The following is a 22171-nucleotide window of genomic DNA, read 5'->3' as shown; positions in this document are numbered from 1 at the left end:
TTGTTGTTTTTTTGTTTTTTACTGGAATGGTTGATGAAGAAAGAGAATCCAAAAGGCAAACCGAGGTTCGTGAAAGGCATTCTGAAGTAATTGTTATGAAGTGGAGGATATTTTATGCACTTAAAGTACTACCAGGTTTCCAACCATGTGTGCTATTCAGGTGCCCCGAAACAAATTCTAATTTAAGGACTACATGTGAGCGCACAGGTTCCTCCCAAAACCTGTTCCAGAGACTCTCAGTGGCACGACTTTTAAGAGGTACCACATGGCGCTCACATGTCCTGTGTTCAGAAAACGATGCGAGCGCTGCTTCAACAACGAGAATCAGATCTCCTCAAAATCTTTACTAGGAAAACATGGATGGCAAATTCACACAAAAAAAGGATCTACTTTGCAGCATTTCTTGAGCTGCTGTGCCATCAGGACCCCATCAGTGGGAAGCACTAGCTCAGGGTGCCCTGGAGCACAGAGAAAAGATGCTCTACAAGAATGGTCTCCCTTGTGTTGGACAGTGGTCCCCAAACTATCGTGCATATCAGGATCTCCTTGAAGGCTCATGAAAACACAGATTCCTGGGCCCTCCCCAGCCCTCACCATGAACTTCTGATGGGGGTGTGCCTGAGAATCTGCATTTCTAACAAGTTCCCAGGTGGTCCTGAGGCTGCTGCTCAAGGGATCCCATTTTGAGAACTACCTCTTGAATGCAGTCCTTGGTCATACGGGGGCTTCCTAAACGGACACTATTTCTTCTCAGAAGTGATGAACAACAAAGGCAGAAAGGATACATTAGGGAGGGGCCAAAGATGGGGAAAAAAACCAACAAGAAAAATGGTAGATGTCTTCTCAATCTACTGTTGCATTTAGATCCACCTTATTTATTCCATCTGGGTAGACGGAAAAGGCTTTTAATTTCAGATTCCTCAACCTGCCTTGTTGTATTAAACACTCTTCTTGGTTCCCTTATCAGATTACAAGTTTCTCAAGGTCAAGGATTGGGTCTTGGTTAGTTTTTATCTCCCGAGATGCCCCTCTTAAGGGGAACCGTTTGCTTTCTGAGCCAAATTCCTTTGTTTTCTTCTCAGATTAATGAGGAAATTTCTGGCTAAACCACAACTCCAAATTCTCTCCCCATTTGGCAAATAAATGTATACATTCTTTACATTAAGAAAATACTAATTCTGCGAACGCCAAGTGCAAATCCAATAAGCACCACAAGAGGGAAATTAAAAAGAGTGTTCTGAAAGGCCAGCTTGAGGTCTGGTGTTCACTCAGAGTTAACGTGGCACAAACCCCACAAACCTCACAGCGCAGACGCATGGTGAGGAAGATGGGGATCCCCATGGGGAAGAGGGGAAGGAAGAGGAATCAGAAGGAGGAAACCCCTCTTTGTCCAGATGAGTGCACCGAGGTGGAAATCACTCATCAGTTTGTGCTGAGGGATATTTTGCCATGTGAATTTCCAGACCAACCCACACAGTTCTTCTTCTTTCCTTCCTGCCTGGACAGACACTGTCAAATCTGTAGCTTCCTTCCTCTCGGCATCTTTATAGAAGTGGCCTAGAGTAACTCATTCCTGAAGGTCAGGCTCTCTTTAGGAAACAGCGTGGCACCACGTTCCTTGCAGAAAGGTGTCTCCTAGCGGATGTGCGGGCTCCTGAGAGACCAGCCCCACTGATCCAGATAAACGCTCTAGGCGCTCTGGATCCCTGGGAAATCTCGGTGCACATCCTGACACCCTTGCTTTCTAGGGGGTGCTGAAATAAACCATGGGTCCGTGCACAGTCTCCGCCTGGCATGTGAAAAAGCGTCAGGCTGGGTGTAAAGTCAAACAACTTGACGGATGTTTAAAGGGAACAGGAGGTATAAAATACTGGATGACGGGCCCCAGCTCCTTCAGATGCACAGAAGCTCAGTGCAAAGATGATACTTATAAACGAACGTAACCGTTTAACTTTACCGCTTGATAATGAATTCCTCACACTACAATAATTTGCAGTAAAAATAAATATATGTTTTCCAGATGTCTGCTCTGTTCCAGGCAGGTCTAAAATGGATTTATCATCAGACAGCCTCATCTTGCTTGTTATGATCAACAAAAACATCTAATTTCTTGGTTCACAGCAGCCATGGAACTTCTGGATACTGATCCTTTGAAGCCTTAAAGTGAACTTTCTGATTTCTTACCAGGGAGGCTAGACTTTAAGAAGGGAAAACTAAGCTCTCATTCACAGCATGCTGGGTCCTGGCTGGGCTCTGGCGATGGGTGCCATGGCCTTTACTTTGTGGGGAGGTGCCTGCTCTCTTCCTCAAGGTCGTGTGTCACAGGGCAGTGGACAGGTCACATGTCACACTGTATGCATGTAACCGGGCAGTGGAAACAGCTGAACTATCTCTGGGATCAATGGCTCCCACTCACGAGGCCAATACACAAGGTGTCCAGTACAATACCCAAACCTGCACATGTTTGAAACCTTGATGGACAGAAGCCGGAAGAACTCATCTTAAAACAGCATAGTTTTCTGTCTTGAGGGCCTTCAGGGCTCCTCTGGGGGCGGATTGCTGCTTTGTTCTGGAAGAGTCAAGTGAATGGGCTCTGGGAGTGCTCCCTGCCAGGGGCTGAAGGGTGCTCTGGCAATCTGTGGGAGTTATATCTGTATCCTGTGCTCCATCCTGGACACTGTCAGGTGTCAGGCACGCCTGCTTCGGGCCCACTAATGCCAGCAGAAAACATCCCCAGAAAGTGTGGCACCCCAAAGTGCCCCATCTGCTTCCAAAAGCCCCTTCTTGGAGGTGGCCCCCAGCTGTCAGAAAACCAGAGTGAGGCATGCCAGGTCCCTGCACCCCCATCAATCCTCAGGAAGTGAGCAGTGCCATTAACCTGTGTCCAGAGCTTATGTTGCTCCATGGGGCTGCTGCCTTGGCATCCACTTTGGAGAAGTGGCCTGCCGTGACCTTAAACAGACGCTAGCCCCTCATGCAAGTACGTGCCCTGGACAACAGCTGCAGTGTCACAAGCAAATCTAAGCTCCAGATATCAGTTCCCAACAGTCCTTGTAGTAAGTGGTCTCCCTCAGGCCTGGACCTTCCCCCTGTGTGGCCCCTGAGAGAAGACCCCCGCGGAACTCGCCAACACTTTGCTCTTTTCGGTGTGAGTTGGCCAATTCAAATCCAGGGACCTCAAAGCACTCCGCTCACAGACCCTAGTAGAGGCGTGTGCCCCACATCCTGTCTCGCCCTCTGCCTGTGCTCACTTGGCCTTGACCCCCACCGGTGGCCCCCTGAGGCGTGCTGGGTCCTTCTCTGAGGACCTGTGGGTTATCAGCTTCTCTATTTCAGTTTCTCTTGTGCTCTTCTGCTCGCCATAGGACACCCCGGGGCTCTGCTGAACAGACATGAACAAAATCGTAACATGCTGTGTTTGAGAACCGGTTCAAAAGCAGGAGCCTGAGTGTGAACCAAGCCTGTAACGTGAGTGTTCGAGTCACTGACCGCTTTGCGCAGGAAAATACAGGGCGACGTAATGCTCAAAATGACATCTTCCTCATGCTGTCAGCTTTCCGGAGTGGATGACCACATGTGCTTTCTCGTAAGACTGGCCATTAAGGACACCCCAAATACACAGCATTTGTCCCGAAGGACTCTGGCACAGTTTTTCTCTGTCGGCAGCCACATCATCCCAACCTACTCTCCCCGAAACCTGGGACTAGATCTGCATGAAATAGGGGGGAGACCACCGTGGACGGCTCAGGCCGCCGCCGCCCACCCGCACCCCCTCACCTTGATCCTGCTCACGGCTTCCTGGGCCTGCATCATGCGCACGTTTTTGGAGGGAGTTTTGTCTGAGAGCAGCTGGGTGGAGCCAAGGTAGTTGGCAGCAAAGATGATCCCATCAATCAGGTCTTCGGGGTCACAGGGTCCGGGAACTGTAACACACAGAGCCGCAGGGGTGAGCGAAGCCGCCCTGCGGGGGGCGGGGACAAGGAATCGCTGACCCAGCAAGCCCCCTCCCCCACTGCTCCGTGCCAGCACAGGCGCCCCCGTGAGGAGACCCTGAGCAGGTGCGTCACCTGCCCCGTCCAAGGCACCTCTCTGCGTCTCCCTTCACCCTACCCTTGTTTTCCAAAGGAAGGAACAATTTCCTCTTCATCTACTTTACCCAGTGAGAAATGATGTGTGTATTTGAGTATGAAACATAAAATTCAGGGACAAAGGGTGTTATCTCCAGTTAGATTGTGAGCTCTCTGGGGACAAACGACCCCGTCACGTTCATCTTTGGCTCTCGTGTCTCATCAGTGCCTGTCACCCAGTGGGCACCAAATAAATGTTGGCCAGACCAATGGTTAGGTGAGCAGGAGGCCACCTTGTTACAAACTCCATTTTATAACCGCGGCGTTCACATCGCTTCCTTCCATTTTATCCGTAATGGGGAAAACTTTACAAATCAGAAAAATGGGCATTTGTTTGGGAACGTCCGGATCCCTGGAATGGCCTCTGACCCCAGTTCTGTGAGGCAGATGACATTGCCCGGGGTCCCCTGAGGCCACCCTTGCTGACTCACAGGCTCTGGAGTTCCCGGGCTGCATCCACATACAGGTCAATTCCAAGGAAAATCAGAACTTTCTGTTCTCACTCACCAACCTTTTAAACCAAACCTTAGTCTTAAAATATTTTAAATGGAGGCATCTGATTCTAACCTTAATCACCTTTAAACCCTCCTTGCGATTGAAACACGTCTGGGACTAATACACCACTTGAGAACAGATGCACAAAGAAAGGCATTTTAATTCTGCAATGAAAAACATATGTATTTTCTTTGGCTTGAATGCCATATTTGGGGAGATTAAAATATACATTTTTAACCTACTGTTAAAACCTCAGGCTCCTAAATTAGATAGCTGGCAAGGGAAACAATTTGCTTTTTCCTTCTGGAAAGCTGGTCTGAAATGATTTTTATTTTTATCCCTCAGCATCAAGCTTGTCTTGGGCTTAACCAGCTGTTTCCCATGATAAGCTCCTTATCAGAGTTCAGTCTTCAAACAATCTGATCATTTTTCTAAAGCCAAGGTGGTGGCTGAAACAAAGAAACTAGCAGTGTTTCAGGAAAGGCCTTCACAAAGCATCTGCATAGTCAACACGTAAGGAACCCGCAGTCTGCCTTGTTCTCCATCTTTCCGAGAAAGGCCTCTGGACAAACAATGAGTGATGCTCAGCCAAACTTGCCTCAACTATGTGCCTGTAATTCACCTTCTTCTCAAAAGTCATGTGATTCCCGCGCTGAAACTTTCAGAGGCGAGAAGGATTCAGAGTATGTACAACACACAGTTTTAGTTGTACAGCAGGGAAGCACTCTTCTAACTAAAACAATACAAGGATGGGTCTGGGACCTACATGACATTTTGTAAAAAGTAAGAGATCATCAGTCTCCTATCATAAATTCTGGTGACAGGTTCATAGCGTTAACTTAAACATAATCATGGTGGCCCAACCAGGCATTGAGGAAAAAAGACCTCATCTAGGATAGTGACTTTAAAGACCGTCCGTTTACTTTGTGAAAGTAACGAATGTTTAAAGAAAGATAAAAAACTAACTACATACTTCTCCATGGGACTTCCAGGATTATACATTCATCTCTGAGTTGGCTCTATTTCCTGAAAAGGATCTGTCAGCCACGATAACTATGGATGTGGAGGTAGGTTTAAGAGCAATCCAAATAATATTTAAATGACTGCATAAATGCCAACCAGCCAAGAGACAGATACGCTGGACCTAAATAAATTATACATTTGAGATACGATCTTATGACATTTATCATATGTTGGGGATAACTGAGAAATATTGAGGAATAATTGAGGATAATCAAACGGCCCTGTTGCTAGATTGTGTCTGGGGGAAAAAGCCCTATGTCCATAATTTAATTTTAGAATATTTGTTTAAAAGTTAAAAACTTTCACATCATACGGGCCCTCGCTAAGTCAAAGGACTGCAGGTTTCGTTGTGGCCTTTTCGAACGTGTCTGTCCTCTCAGGGAGGCCTCTGCGTCGCTCACATTACGTCCCCACGCCTTCGTGAGTGCGGCATCTGGGGGGAGTGTCGCTGACGAAAAGTGGCATTTCCAGACTTCCAAAACTCCCTGAAGAGTACGTATGGAATTCTGGGGCCTCATAAAAATGGCACAAATAATTGACAGGTAGCTCAAGAAAGAAACCCAAGTTATGGAAGCAAGCCTATGAGCTTGACCTAGGCTGCACGACCGGAGGTCGTAAAGGTCCACGAATCCCGGTAATTCATTCTCACATTGACTGTGCGTTCACGGGATCCGAGGGCCAGACAGAGCCTCACAGTGGCGTTGGGCGGGCTCTAGTCCCCAGAAAAATCCTCTTTCAAGGAAATGCCGATCAATCCTACCTGAAAACCCACCTGCCATCATCTCTGGGAGAGGCTCAGGAGCACCTCTAGCTGACGACAGCCTTGGTGAGGATGAGGAACAGGCACTTGTGCGGCCTGACCTCAAGCAGGGCTGCCTCGCATGGGCCAAGTTCTGGCCCCACAAGGCCTTCTGACTGGGTGCCCTTGAGCAGTGAGTTACCTGCACAACCATACATGGCCGCCCTGCACAGAACATCGTTTACCGGGAGAGCTGTGGAACCACACTGCCAGCTCACAGCCTGGCTCTGAAACTTGGCAACTGTGTGGTTTTGGGAAAGGCACTCGCCTCATCCTGAGTAAAAATGCCTCCGTTCTCTCCTGTGTAACATAGGGGTGGTGAGCCCACGTCACAAGAGAGACGTGAGGATTCAATTAGCTGTTACATGAAAACTGTGTATCTGGCACAGATAAATGTTCCTACGCTTAACTCATCCAAGCAAGATGTGAGGATTATTGGGAACGTCTCCCCCTGCCTAAATTTAGAGGACCAAAAGTCTTCTTTAAAGTTCATTCCCACTTGGATGGTCTTTGATGGATGTAAGAGGTGTCCTGGACTGGAGGTGAGGAGACCTGAATTCAGATGTAATATGACCGTTTCTAAGCCTCTGTGCAACCTCCCTCAGGTCCTCGGGGACAGAAGCAGCAAAGGTGGGGGTGGGAGGGGGGACTTCGACAGGCTCAAGGCTATTTTCTTTTAGTTTAAAATTCTATGATCATGAAGACTGTGAATAAACCTCTCTTCCCCACGATGGTCTAAAAGACCCATGCTTCCAATGCCCAAAATGCTAGAACAGCCGTGCATGACTCAGAACTCAAGTTTTTCCTTTTCAGCTCTTACCTTCAACGTAGGTTGGGAACGAAGCCAAGCTTTTTCTTGACTGTAATCAAGACAAAGAGGTTTCAGAAAGGGTAAAGCGTGATGAAAAATACATTAACACATTATCCATGCAACATGGAAAATAAATAGATCATCAGTGACAGATATTAATCGGTGTCAACCATTTTGGTTATTATGGAAAGAAAGGTGTGAACAGATACACACACTTATTAGAGGTCACACAAAGCCCAGAACATCCATTCATATTTTAGGTAACCTGATAATCTTACATTCCCGAATTAGAGAGATGTCCATCAGCTTAAAAGATGTCTCACAGACCAAAACCCACAGTAAGCAACAATAATACAAGGGCTCAATTTGTACTCTTAAGAATCTGGGTTTCTAAGCAAAAAGCTGCTAGATGAGAAAAGCATCAACAAGGTAACTGTATGTTGAAATCAAGAATTCCTTGGAGAATTATTTCCCTTCAGGTCTTTGCTTCAGTAGCCTCTCACTGCACTAAAAATGTGCGCCAGTTTTCCTCTCCTCCTTTTGTCCTTATTGGTTTAAAAATTCCATTATGTAAGTAATTAGTGTATGTTACCTTAATGTAAGAACATAAACAAAGGAGTGAATTGAAAACTATTGAATTCCTTACACCAAGTAACACCTCACAGCAAGGGCCGGTCTTCCTACAACATCCTTGGGATGTGGGCATGACTACTAGAAACCTTCTAGAGCCTGATCGGATGGCGGTTTAAATGCTAGCTTGCGAGGAGAAATACTTAACCATTTGGTTCCTCCCATAAGTGAGGGGCACAGAGAACTCTGAGTGGCACAAGAGCAGGAAATTCATCCCTGCTTTAGCCATAGAACTTGCAGCTGATATATCTGGGGCAGGGTGATGTGAGCATCGCAGGCGAGTGGAGAGCTACCGTCAAAAACAAGAGTCCTTCAAATGAGCAAAATGGGGGCGCCCGGGTGGCTCAGTCGGTTAAGCATCCGGCTTCGGCTCAGGTCATGATCTCACGGTTCGTGGGTTCGAGCCCCACGTCGGGCTCTGTGCTGACAGCTAGCTCAGAGCTTGGAGTCTGCTTCAGAATCTGTATCTCCCTCTCTCTCTGACCCTCCCCTGCTCGCACTGTCTCTCTCTCAAAAATAAATAAAAAAACATAAACAAAAATTTAAAAACAAATGAGCAAAACGGAGGGTCTGCATGGCTCAGGGCTATCCTCGGAAAGCCTAAAGATTTTCATTGCTAAGAATCTAACGGATATGTCACTTCAAGATGTATGTTTTAGAAAAAGGGTATCTAGGACAGCATAGCTGCTCAGGGGGTTGACCTGGGTGGATGGTAAACTCTGGGGGATGCCTGGCGGCTGGGAGAGTCAGAGCCTAAAAGAAGGGACATCAGGGTACAGCCCCATCTTGTAGCACTTTGTACAGTGCTCTTCACTTGGAAGGGGAGCACAGCAAAGGGATGACTGATTAATTAACATCTGCACAACATTCTAAAAACAGCAGTGCTAGCTGTTCTATAAGAAAAACTGGAGGCACAGACACCCAGGTTTAAGACTCTACCTCAATTGAGGACAATGACAAGAATTCAACACGAAATCACACAACATACCACACAAGGCAACGTGTCAGTAAACTTTCCGGAACCTGCTCGTGGGGATCAAATGGTTTGTCACACCGAAGATAGTGGGATTCTTATTTCAGAAGGGATTATCTCGAAGGAAACTAACGATACCAGTCCACTGGGAATGCAAGGTCATTGTGGAAAACTGCACCCCAAGGAAAGCTAAGATGTGTGGACAAAAGGAAAGAACTCCAACGTCAACTTCAACAGTGCTTTACATTGGTTTTACTTTTCCATTGATCCAAGTGAGAGAAGAAAGGCCCAGTTGAGTGCCAATAGCCAGGTCTAATTCTGGTTAAAAAAAAAATACATAACTTCACGGTAGGCAGATGGAAGCCAGTTTCTTCGTAAAGACTGAAGATCTTAAAATTAGGATTCTCTAATCGCCCTCCTTGCCCTTGTCCTCAGCAGCAAGGGCCTGGGGTAGTGAGGGCTTAGTTTGCCTCATCAAAATGGGTTGGCCTCCAGGTACATCCAAGAAGCCAATGCAGGTTTTCTTGGGCTATTAGGCTACTTTTCTGAATGCTCATCTCAAGGATAGACCCCAGATTTTAGCGGAAGCTATGAAAGAATTACTTTAGTCATTAGTTCTAAAAACTGGTTTTTATTTAGAGCCACAACTGAGGGCATTTGGTACATTTACTTATTCTCTATTCACAAGCTCATGACTGGCTTTCTTTAGTCTCTAGGGTAGTAAGTTTTTTTTTAAAAAAAAAAACAGTTTTGATAAATAAAAGAATCTCTAATTTTTGCACACAAAGAGGATTTTCATCATTATTTCTAAGGATATGCAGACACACGTGCCAAATCCTGTAGGAACTGAGAAACTAACACATTTGCCTTGCTTATTATAGCTGATGAATAATCAAGTGCTGAATATTCAGATGTCTGATTAGCCCTTTGTTTTCTCACATGTGGACAGACACCAACATGAGTTGATCCTTAATGTTCAAGAATTAATAAAGCCACATTCAAGAAGATGAAAGCCAGAATCCTTGGGATTTTCCAGGACGGCACACTAAACCAAGTGCAGAGCCAGGAGGCCTGATGGCAGGAATAATGACATACAAGTGACTTTGTCCACGCAGTGCATGGCCTGCAGGTGCTTTTCACCCCCAAGGCAGCAGACCCTGGGCCCACAGGAGCTCCGGATTCAAATCCTGCCCTGACCACTTGTGGGCCCTGGACCTCACCTAAGTTACTAACTTATCTGCTGCCCCAACCAAAACAGGTCAGTGATTCCTGAACCCCACAGAATTACTCTAAGGATGAAACGAGATACTATCTATGACTGCTTGGCCCGATGCCTGAACACTGTAAATGCTCCAGAAATGGTCACTTTATTATTATCACTGTGGCCTTGATTCTTTTCTTGCTTCTTGTTCTCACCTATCCCTGGACTATGAGCAAAGGATAAGGGAGAGCTGTGGGACCCAGGAGCTATTGAAACAGCGATCATGTTACTCCCCGTCCCTGTGACCTAGGGTCTGAGGACAGGACCAGAGGAGGACAAAGCATATTTCAAATTTATTTATCTAAAAAAATCCTTTTTAACGTTTATTTATTTTTGAGAGACAGAGAGACTGTGAGCAGGGGATGGGCAGACAGAGAGGGAGACACAGAATCTGAAGCAGGCTCCAGGCTCTGAGCGGTCAGCACAGAGCCCGATGCAGGGCTCGAACTCACAAACCGCGAGATAATGACCTGAGCCACTCAGATGCTCAACCGACTGAGCCACTCAGGTGCCCCAGAAACTGCTTTCTTCTGTTGCATTTAATGTAATATTCTTAACAAAGGAAGGTGAATGAGACAGTCCTTCATGATATGGTTTATCGGTCTTGTGCACGGCCTCAGCACTGGCAGGGCTAGACTGAGCCAACCCCACGTGTGGACCACGGCACGGGCCCACAGTCCCCCGATGCCGCTTCATAAACAGCTGGGTGGCCTTGGGCTGGGGGTGAAAGGACAACAGTGTGGGAAGAGGCAGGGCTCCCCTCCAGGAGGAACACTGGTCCTTTGACACCTTGCTTGGAAGCGAGCAGCATTTTCTCAAATAGCCTCTGCCTAGGCTCCGTCTGGGCTCCATTCGTAGAGCGTCCATATGACTTCCTGGGCAAGAGGGGTGCTTCCGGGCTGCGCTCTCTAGGAGTCCTTAGGCACACGTGACTATTTAATTAAATTGGAATAAAATATAAAATTCAGCTCCTCAGTCCCAACAGCCACATTTCAAGAGCCTGCTAGCGAGGCACATGTGGCTAGGGACCACCGTGTAGGAGAGCAGAGAAGGAGAGTATGTCCACCACTGCAGAAAGTTCTCTTGGATAGCACTGCTTTAGAAAGGAGGGGAGGGGCGCCTGGGAGGCTCAGACGGTAAAGCCTCTGATTTTGGCTCAGGTCATGATCTTGTGGTTTGTGAGTTCAAGCCCTGTGTCAGGCTCTGTGTTGACAGCTCAGAGCCTGGAGCCCGCTTTGGATTCTGTCTCCTTCTCTCTCTGCCCCTCCCACCCCCCCACTCTCTTTCTCAAAAATGAATGAACATTTTAAAAATGTAAAAAAGAAAGGGAGAGTGGTGCTCACTAGCTGCACTGCTTGCACAACAGGTGTGAACTGGAAATCAGGTGTGAACTGCAAACCACGCCAGGTAAGCCAGGACGAGTGGACATCCTGAGGTCATGAAAGATATTTCACTTGGGCCTGAAAGAAACGGGTATTTATGAAACCGGCCCATTTCTCTAACCGAGGGTGGTCATACCCTGAGGAAGGCTATTGCTATGCAGAGTTCATGACATCCAGTTTCTAGCACTGTCCCAGAGAACTTTCTGGAATATCAGAAGTTCTCTGTCATCTCCCCTGTCCAATGCAATAGCCACAATTTACATGCAGCGACTGGGCACCAGAACTGTGGCCAGTGTCCCTGGGAAGGTGCACTTCCATGGTATTTATCAATCAAAACAGACGCCCGTGGTGGGTGGCTCCCAGGCCGGACGACGCAGCTTCCATCACCGAACTCCAGGCTGGAGAGGAGAAATCAGAATCTCTCCCTCGAGGGGGGACTTGGGGGTTTGTGCGGGAAGCTCCAGAGGGAGAATCAAACAACACGCGGGCCGGTGGCTTCTGGAACAGAACGGCACCCTACCTCTTTATTCGAGGAGGCCTCCGCGGGGTCGCTGGGGTGAAGGGGTGTGCTCGAAGACTCCGCGCCCAGGGGAGAGGAGCTGCCAGGAGACGGGGACTGGAACACAGCAAGGAGAGGACACAGTGAGCGCGGGGGGCGGGGCGGGGCCGGAGGACGGAGCCCCCCACAGCTGTGCCCACTTCCACGGTGACGAACCCTTCCACAGAGAAGCGTCCAGCAGTAGGTAAGACGCCGCGTGTTTTGAGCTCTCTTTTATTTTTATTTATTTTTTCAATTTAGAGAGGGGGGAGGGCCAGAGGGAGAGAGGGGATTTTACATAGAGCCTGACAAGGGGCTCGATCCCATGACCCTGGGATCACGACCTGAGGCAAAATCAAGAGTCAGACCCGCAACCACCTGAGGCACCCAGGTGCCCCTTGAGCTCTTTTAAATTCCCACCATGTTTTCTTGTTTTGTTTTATGTTTGTTTATTTTTGAGAGGCAGGGAGAGAGACAGAGCATGAATGGGGAAAGAAGAGAGAGAGGGAGACACAGAATCCGAAGCAGGCTCCAGGCTCTGAGCCATCAGCACAGAGCCCGATGCGGGGCTCAAACTCATGAACTGTGAGATCATGGCCTGAGCTGAAGTCAGATGTTTCACTGAGTCTCCCAGGTGCCCCAAAACAGGTATTTTTATTTATTTTTCATTTGAGAGAGAGAGAGAGAGAGGGTACAAGTGAGCAAGGGGCTGAGAGAGAATCCTAGGAGGGGCGGGGAGCGGGGGGGGGGGAAGAGAGGGAGAAGGAAAGAAGTGAGCCTCCCCCAAAGCAGGGCTCACGTTTTACCCAAAGCGGGGCTCATGCTCACCCAAAGGGGGGTTTGAACTCACCCAATGCGTGACTCGAACTCATGGACCATGAGATCATGACCTGAGCCAAAGTCACATGCTTAACGATTGAACCACCCACGGGCCCTGAAAAGAGGTCTTTTTAAAATGGCAGCTGGGGGTCACCTGGGTGACTCAGTCGGTTAGGTGTCTGGCTTTGGCTCAGGTCATGATCTCACGGTTGGAGGGTTCGAGCCCCACGTCAGGCTCTGTGCTGACAGCTCAGAGCCTGGAACCTGCTTCAGATTCTGTGTGTGTCTCTCTCTCTCTCTCTGATTCTCCCTGCTCACACTGTCTCTGTCTCTCAAAAATAAATTAAAAAATTAAAAAAAAAATTTTAAATGGCATCTGGGACTGGTGACCAGAACCCATACTGCTGTATTTCTCTAGTCCAGATTTCAGGTATGTTTTTCTGATTTACCCCACAGGCCGCTGAAAATTAAGAGAAATTTCAGCATCCGAACAATAGGACCTTGGCTGCTCTTGAAAGAGTTCAAAAATCCTTTATTCAGTGATAGGTTTGAAAATAAGGGTTAGACACAGAGCTTCGGGACGTAGGGTCCCCATCAGGTGTGTTACCATCTCTGGTGGTGGCACAGGGAGGCCTTGCCGGACGGGACCAGGAAACCCCAGGTGACGGTGCGACATAGCATGTGCTTTGGCCGAATGACTGGCCAAAAAACCAAGCCCGCAGGCGAAAGCAGGTGACTAACATGGGTGCTGGAAACCCTCCCAGCCGGTGCCCAGACATCTCTGGATGCTCCTGAAATCCTGACAGATGAAGGGCACCTTCAGGCGAGCCCCAGGGATGCTGGCGAGTTCTGTAGCGACGACACACCACATCGCCCTTTGTTGGAAAAGTCTGATAAAAAGCCTCCGACAGAAGGCACGTGGCGACCAGTTCTCTGAGGAAGTGCGACCATGGGAGGGAGGGACGTGCCGGCAAAGGACGCAGAGCGACACCAGTCATGGTTGATCTGTTTCTGATCTCTTGCAACTGGCCCCCTTGGGAAACGGAGACAGAAACATCAGCCGAGGACCTATGCGTGGAAAGGGAGAATGTTCCACAAGATCGGTCGTGCTGGCTAGGGGAGGGGGCATGTTAAAGTACAGCAGGACTTCAGTGAGCGTTATGTGAAATCATAAAAAGAATAAATAAATCTTTGAGAAAGTCTGAATTACAGGAAGACATGGGACGGGGGGGAGCACCCAATGACCTGCATGACGATGTGGCGAAACGCTATTTATTCACGCGGAGACGATTCCTGGGCGGCCTGGCGTTGATTTCCAGGCCCACACACCTGATTCTGGGCAGGGATGGGACGGCCAGTGAGCGTCTTCGTCATTCACAGGCAGAAATCGGCCACTGCCCAGTGAAGCCAAGAGGCTGGGCGCTGGATGTGAGCCCGCGTAACGGACCCCCTAACCCCACGGCCCCTGGAGGCAGGAAACCAGCCCTACATGCCTCAAAAAAAAAAAAAAAATCAAAGACAGCATTATTTATTTGGCACCCAAGAGAGTTGAAGGTACTGGCTGAGGTTAGCTTTGTTTGGACTACTCATAATTAATGTGGTGAAGTCCTCATGATATTGTAGTGCCTTTCAATTTTCCCAGTTTTTCAGATTTGAAGAGCTTCCTTAGATATTTACATCTATTTTTTCCCCCAAGTAGTTTTCTCTGTTGCGAAGATTTTAAGGGTCTGGTCCCTGGGAAGCTGGTACAGCTGGGTTTTCTTTAATTGCTTGGTTTGAGGGCTGTGTAACACCTTCATTTAAAAAAAAATCTTTTCGGGGCACCTGGGTGGCTCAGCTGGTTAAGCATCCGGCGTCAGCTCAGGTCATGATCTCACGGTTCGTGGGTTCGAGCCCTGCGTCAGGCTCTGTGCTGACAGCCAGCTCAGAGCCTGGAGCCTGCTTCAGATTCTGTGTCTCCCTCTCTCTCTGACCCTCCCCTGCTCACGCTGTCTCTCTCTCTCTCTCTCTCAAAAATAAATTAAAAACCTTAAAAAAAAACTTCAATAGAGTCCCTCAGTTCCTATTTCCTTATCTAACCATTTTCGGTTGAAACTCTTCTAGAAAACAGATTCACTGCAACTCTGGGAACATGGGGTCATCTCACGATGATGTGAGAAGGCAGGTTGTCTGGACAGCAGGTTGGGATGTGGAAGAGGCTCATCAGACCCCACGGTGAGGCCAAGGGACCAGTGCCGGGTGCCTGCTGGGGACCACGGGAGAGGGGGGCCCACGCTGCCTTTATCAGGGACCACCTCCCCCACTGCTCCACGCTCTAGCCTTCTGCATGCAAATCAGCTCACTCACTTTTCCTTCCACTTGCATGTGCAGTTAATGACCTCCATCTAGAGAGTTCTCCCACATTCTTCCCACCGCTGGTGCAGAATCTGAAAGCATGCATCTCGCTGAAGCTTTCTCAGACTCCACTCATGGTGCTCTTCTTCCCTGATGGCTTGTGCTGGGTTTTGTAGTCACGTATGTGTGCCCTCCCCCAAGAACTCTTTGGCAGGGATCTTGTCTTAACCACCTGGGGAATCCAAGTGCCTAGGCTGTGGGTCTCTCATCAGTAGGCACTCATAAACACTTGCTGAATAAACGCCTTCAGTGTCCGGTCCAGCTTTACTGTGTTTTCTAACCTGCAAGACTCAGGTTACTACTGATCTGTTTACTACTGTTTTGTGGCTGATTGAACACCCTTTTCTATTTTCTTTTTTTAAATTTTTAATGATTATTTGAGAGAGAGACAGCGCACAAGCAGGGGAAGGGCAGAGAGAGGGACACAGAATCTGAAACAGGCTCCAGGCTCTGAGCTGTCAGCACAGAGCCCAACGTGGGGCTCGAGCTCACAAACTGGGAGATCATGACCTGAGCCGAAGTTGGATGCTCAACCAACTGAGCCACCAAGGTGCCCTAGAAGCCCTTTTCTGACAGCACTCCAAAGATCATCTGTGTGGAATGTTAAATCTGCATTTTGAATTAGAAATCAGGCCTTTGCCTGTGAGGACTCTGACCCGAGCTCCAGCGAAGCTCCTCTGAAGTTGAAAGCCGTCCCCACATGAAAGGCCCGGACCCGGTGGAAGCCTGCCCCTCCCCACACCACTGCTGACAAAGTCAAGGTGGGCAAACGCGTTCAGAGCAGGCACAGCCCCTGTGGAGCCTAAACAAAGGTGTCAGTATGGTCTCATCTCCAATGTCTGCTTTAAAAGCCCTTGCCCTTCACCACCAGCTTCTGCCTTGCTGTCCTCTCAAAAGCAGAGAAAAAACAGAAACGAGGCAACACCTTTTACTTTCACAGAATGTACTGGAGGCAAAGTTTCACCAATAAAATATGACACAAAAAACGAGGTATTATGATGGATTTCTCCGTCTGAAGTCTCATGCCTTCTGGGTCACCGACTAGACATTCCATTTTAAGTCAATGAGACCGAGGACGGGAAGCAAATGTGGGCTTGTAAATTCACACGGCGCCACACGGGGCGTCCATAAGGAGGCGTCTGTGATGTCCAAAACTCAGGAACTCCCCGTTCCGCTTAATTGTTCGAGGTCTGAGTAAGCTGCTTGTCCTCTGCAGACTGTGTTCTAGCAGATTCTCCAGGACCACAGCTCCGGGGGTCCACGGAGTAGAGCCACAGGGGCACGTGGCAGCCATGTTCATCTGTACGTGGGACACGGAGCTGGAGGGGCGCAATCCTGCAGGAGGGGAGGGTGTATGTGCAACGCTTTATGAGGCAGAGGATACTTCAGCTAGATCCTGAAAAGGGTGTAGTATGCGTGGAGCAGGATGGGATGGGGAGGGGGAGGGAATGTTCTGGAAACACAGAGAGGCAGGGAGGTTGAGCAGGAGATGAGCCAACGAGCAAGCACAAGTCACGGAGCCTCACTGATAACAAGCGGCTCCACCTACTCTCTGCTCAGAGGGTGGGTTTTCTTTGTGAGTCACTGGCCTGTGGTCCTCAGGGGAGAAGGTCAATCTAGGCACTTAGGGACTATTTCCTCCATTGGACTGAAAATCCAAAGGACCGAGGGGCTGAGTTATCACTTTCTGCTCTTCCCTTTCCTTAATCCGTTCTCCCCTGACGTCTGCATGCAGAGTGGATACAACCCGGCAAAGCTGACCGGACAATGACGGCGACACCCCCAAACTACAGGGCCCGCAGGCTCTTTCCAAGTAGACAGTGTTCTTTTCAGAAAAGCCTAAGGACTGAGCGCTAAGCAGCGATCTAGAAATGTACAGAGATCTTAGACTTCTGGAGAGATTCCACTCACAAGATGCGTTAAGGTCAGTTCCATTGGGACTGTTCATTCATTTTTTTAAAAACATTTGTTTACTTTTGAGAGAGACAGAGGGTGAATGGGAGAGGGGCAGAGAGAGAGGGAGACAGAGAATCTGAAGCAGGCTCCAGGCTCTGAGCTGTCAGTACAGAGCCCGACATGGGGCTCGAACCCACGAACTGTGAGATCATGGCCTGAGCCGAAGTCAGATGCTTAACCGACTGAGCCACCGCTCAACAGACTGAGCCACCCTGGTGCCCTAGTTGATTCATTTTTTAACAAGGAAATTCTGACAGTCTCTGCAGAGGTCCTGACCCCACCCCACCCCCCGCCGCCTGTGTCCAGGGAGCCGCTTGCTTAGCAGCCAAGACAGACGTGCACACAGACACAGTGTGTCCTCTGAAAGCAGTGGCCACTGGGGTCCTCGAGGAAAACAAAAGTCATAGTAACACAAAAGCAGTTGCCACCAAGCTGGCCACTCACGACATCACTGTCCACCTCAACCCCTCTCTCCGGCCCACGTCTCTGGCAGCTGGTCTCTGTTGACTGTTGGGACCTTCTGGTGCTTCAAGGCCACAAACAAAACCAAACGGAAAGTCAGAAGCCTACAAGCGCACTGCAGACAGGTGCGAAGACTTCAACAATGAACTAAAGGCAGCATTTTAGAACACTGCAGTGGGCACACTCGGAGGACTGCTCCAGCCAGCCACGGATAATTGGCAGAGCCGGCGGAGTTACGCTGCTCACAGTGAGGTGGACGGTGACCTGGAAGGAAGGAGGGTGCCTGATCGGAGCATCAAATCTGGTACGGGAGGCCCCTGCGAAAATTCTAGCAGCCCTCACACGTCTTTGCTCAAACTGTCCTCTTTAAGATCTAGAAGGATCCTTCTGATCATGCTGCAGACGTCCCCGTGTGAACTCAAGAAAAGTGCTACTGTATACACTGAATGGTTTGGGGTTTTTTTGGGTTTTTTTGGAAAAAAGTTACAACTCCTCAAATCAATACTTCTCGGTTTTAAGAATTCACAAGTAGGTGAAATTATAACCTACATGTTGTTATTAGTCAAAAGATAAAACGATGAAACTTGTGTTCATAATTTTTAGTACTGTTTCCCAAGATCATGTTCTAACCAAACCCCCTCCTGCCTCACCATACTTGGAAATTTTGGCCCTCCTTTTTGTTTTATGTATATCTGTTTTGAGAGACAGAATGTGTGAGCAGAGAAGGGACAGACACACACACACACACACACACACACACACACACACAGCCTGATGTGGGGCTCCAGCTACTGAACCATGAGATCATGACCTGAGCCAAAGTCACATGCTTAATGACTGAGCCACCCAGGTGCCCATCCCCATAAAAAAAAAAAAAAAAAGGTTTATTTATTTGAGAGAGAGTGTGAGTGGGGGAGGGGCAGAGAGAGAGCAGGCTCTGTGCTGTCAGAGCCGAACCTGATGCAGGGCTTGAACATAGGAACCATGAGATCATGACCTGAGCGGAAGTCTGACACTAAACCGACTGAGCCACCCAGGCGCCCCTTCCTCATTTTAAGTGGATTAATTTGGAAGTACACCTCTGAAGGATCCATTAGGACGGCCTCCCCACACGGTGTTTAAAAGGGGGCGTGACAGCTGCCCTAACAGGTGTGAACGGGAGCCTAGGAGCATCAGAGAGAGGGGACCTGCAGGGGCTGGTCAGGGAGGCCTTTCCCACCTCAGTGCTGAGCCCTCAGGAGGCCTGTTGGTCGGTGGAACAAAAACTCGATCAATTCCTAAGATATAGGATCCGGTCTTCACATCCAACCCAACCCATCTTTCCAAGATTAGGGTCTATTTCCAAAAGCGCAATGTGATTCTAGGGAACATAAGGTACATTTATCCTTCGAAAGAGGCCGAGACAAAGGAGAAAGGAAAGGGCTGGGGTGTTTTAATCTTCTCATGTGGCCGGACTAGTGAAGCTCTCAAGGTTTCAGGATAGGAGACCGCTGAGTGGCCCAGCCCCGGCCTCGGGCAGCCCGAGTCTGGATCCTGCCTCCCACTCACTGCTCGGACTCGGAGCAGCAGCTTCGCATCTTCTCTGATCCTCCTGAGTACTGAGGAAGACAGTTACTGCCCACCTCCTGGGGCCAACATGGGATTAATCGGTGACAGCGTACACAGGGCACCAGCTCGGACCGCACCAAGCATTCAACCAGTATCTGACTGAGTCTTGTAGGATTCCAACAGGAACAATTACTACCCCCCCGTGGTATTTGGGGGGGGGGGTGTTCACAAGGAGAACACGTGCCCATGGAGAAGCCTCCTCATCTATTTCTTCTTGTCTCCTTCCTTATTAAAATGTTACTCATGGACACAATTTTTTTAAATAAATTTTTTAACATTTTATTTATATTTGCGAGACCCAGAGAGAGAGAGATAGAGTGTGAGCAGGGGAAGGGTAGAGAAAGAGGGAAACACAGAATCTGAAGCAGGCTCCAGGCTCTAAGTGGACAGCACAGAGCCCGACTCGGGGCTTGAACCCATGGACTGTGAGATCATGACTTGAGCTAAAGTCGGACACCTAACTGACTGAGACACTTAGGGGCCCCACTCATGGATAAAATTAAAAAGCACACAGAAGGCTCTCTAAAATCATACTACAAAGGTCCTAAATTAATTTACAAGCCCCAAGACTCTCACTGGTATATTGGTAAGAAAAGCACGTTCTGGGCTAAGGCTGGGGGTACATGCAGCTGTGTGCCATTTCCGGCATGCCCGCTGTCTCCCCGTTCAAGACAGCAGTTTGCGATACCAGGGGCGAGGGTGTCACTGTCACGGGGACGGAGTTACAAGAGAGAATCAGGTGCAGACGCAAGTGTTAATTGACAACACCGCCCACGCAGCACCCTGAAGAGCCAAGACACTCTACCGTGAGGACCTGGGTGACAGGCTCCGGCCGGCTCTTACCCACCCTGACGAGTCCCAGTATGCGCAGGCCCTTCCCTCCAAAAAAAACCCAGTGACAAAAATCTCACCATGACGAAGGGTTGGAGAAAATAAGCCCTTAAAAATGATGTAGGTTTGCCAAATTGGTGACTGGATTATTTAGTAATTTCACCTCTGTGGAGCAACTCACAGGCCCTGAGGATAAAATTGTTTTTGTTTTTCAAAGTCACCGAGCAGCCAACATAGCACATGAGGCCCGAGCACCAAGTGCTCATGGGCCTTCTTCCCAGTGCTGGGAACTGTGTCCTCCTCAAATTCACACACTGAGACTCGAGCACCCAGTGGGATAGCACGAGAAGATGGGGCCTTTGTGAGGTAATTAGGTCACCAGGATGGAGCTCTCCTGATGGGATTAGGGCCCTTACAAGAAGAGACACAGAAGAGCCTGCCTCCTCTCTCTGCCCCCCACCTTGTGTGAGAACACACCAGGAACGCGGCCATGCGCACATCAGGAAGAGGGTCTACACCCGCAGCTGATCAAGCAGGCACTCTGATGGCAGATTTCCCAGGTTCTAGAACTGTGAGAAGTAAGTATGTTTGGGTTTTTAAAAATGAGAGAGAGAGAGAGAGAGAGAGAGAGAGAGAGAGAGAGAGAGAGAGAGGGAGGGAGGAAGGGAGAGAGAGAGGGACCATGCGTGCACAAGGCAGAGGGAGAGGGAGAATCTGTGCTGTCAGCGCAGAGCCCGATGGGGTGCTGACATCATGAGAACTGTGAGATCTGGACCCGAGCTGAAATCAAGAGTCAGACACCTAACCAACCGAGCCACACAGGCGCCCCAATTCCTGGTGTTGAAGCCACCCAGTGTGTGGTGTCTTTTCTACACAGCAGCCCAAACTAAGACAACCAGACACCTTTCACTAAGTACCTATTGACTCTCAGTTTAAAATACAACTTTAGGGGCACCTGGGTGGCTCAGTGGGTTAAGTGTCCAACTTCGGCTCACGTCATGATCTCAGGGTTCGTGGGTTTCAGCCCTTGCATCAGGTTCTGTGCTGACAGCTCAGAGCCTGGAGCCTGCTTGTGATTCTGTTGTTTCCTTCGATCTCTGCCTCTCCCTCACTCATGTTCTGTCTCTCTCTCTCAAAAACAAACATTGAAAAGTTTTTTAAATACAATTTTAACAAGCTCTGAGCAATCATGCCTCAATTAAAAAATTTCAGTGGTTCCTGCCTATGTATATAATAAATCCTGGACTCTACCTTGGCACTATGACATTGCCAGTGTTTTCCTGGTGCCATTCTTACATACATCACCTTCTCCTATATGTTTTGTTGAAATGCTATAGGATGGTTTAATTATAATACTTTACTACGCACTATGAAGGCAGAATGTGATGATTTTGTGTGTGTGTGTGTGTGTGTGTGTGTGTGTGTGTGTGAGAGAGAGAGAGAGAGAGAGAGAGAGAGAGAGAATGAATGAATATGACCGTGCATGTGAGCAGGAGAGGAGCGTACAGCAAAAAGGAGAGAATCACAAGCAGTCTCACACCAACACAGACCCCGACTTGGAGCTCAATCTCACAACCGTGAGCTGACATCATGAGTTGGACACTTAACTGACTGAGGCACCCAGCATGTGATAATTTTTCTTTTCTAAGGGCTTAATACAAGATTCTCCATAAAATATACAACAGGAGTTCGATAAATATGTTGAACACAGGGAAGCACGCACGGACATCAACCTTTTAAGCCAGAGGAGACAGAAAACAAAATACGCTGATACCCAGAGTCGGTCTTGAACCCATGTAGCACGTGTTCACGTGGTATCACTACCCAAGTGCAGATCAGGATTCTGTTCATGATCCTTGAGCACGGTCTGTTGGCTCGTCAGACATCGCTTGCAAATCACACGTCCTCGTGTGAACAGAACGATACTATGCACGCAAGAGCTCTCAAAGGTAGCATTTCATACAGACCATGACCGAGCGCTTGGTCCTTCAGTTCCTTACCAGCCTGAGCCCTCTGGTCCCATCTGGGATTTCAAAGCTGCGGCTGCCTGCTGCAGGCTCCG

General features: G+C 48.7%; 1 protein-coding gene across 3 annotated transcripts in view; it reads right to left on the bottom strand.

The window, feature by feature from the left end:
- Positions 1–22171, bottom strand: part of APBA1 (amyloid beta precursor protein binding family A member 1) — a 202089-nt gene that overhangs the window by 25879 nt on the left and 154039 nt on the right. For all 3 annotated transcript variants that reach the window (XM_029920339.1, XM_029920341.1, XM_029920340.1), the window contains exons 3-5: positions 12022–12117; positions 7265–7304; positions 3778–3923 (exon numbers count right to left, since the gene is read on the bottom strand). In XM_029920339.1, coding sequence (XP_029776199.1) covers positions 3778–3923; positions 7265–7304; positions 12022–12117 — 282 coding nt within the window. The remainder of the gene's footprint in view (positions 1–3777; positions 3924–7264; positions 7305–12021; positions 12118–22171) is intronic.

Source organism: Suricata suricatta, chromosome 13 (assembly GCF_006229205.1).
Source record: "Suricata suricatta isolate VVHF042 chromosome 13, meerkat_22Aug2017_6uvM2_HiC, whole genome shotgun sequence".
In the NCBI taxonomy this organism is placed as follows: Eukaryota; Metazoa; Chordata; class Mammalia; order Carnivora; family Herpestidae; genus Suricata; species Suricata suricatta.
This window is presented reverse-complemented; position numbering and strand designations above follow the sequence as displayed.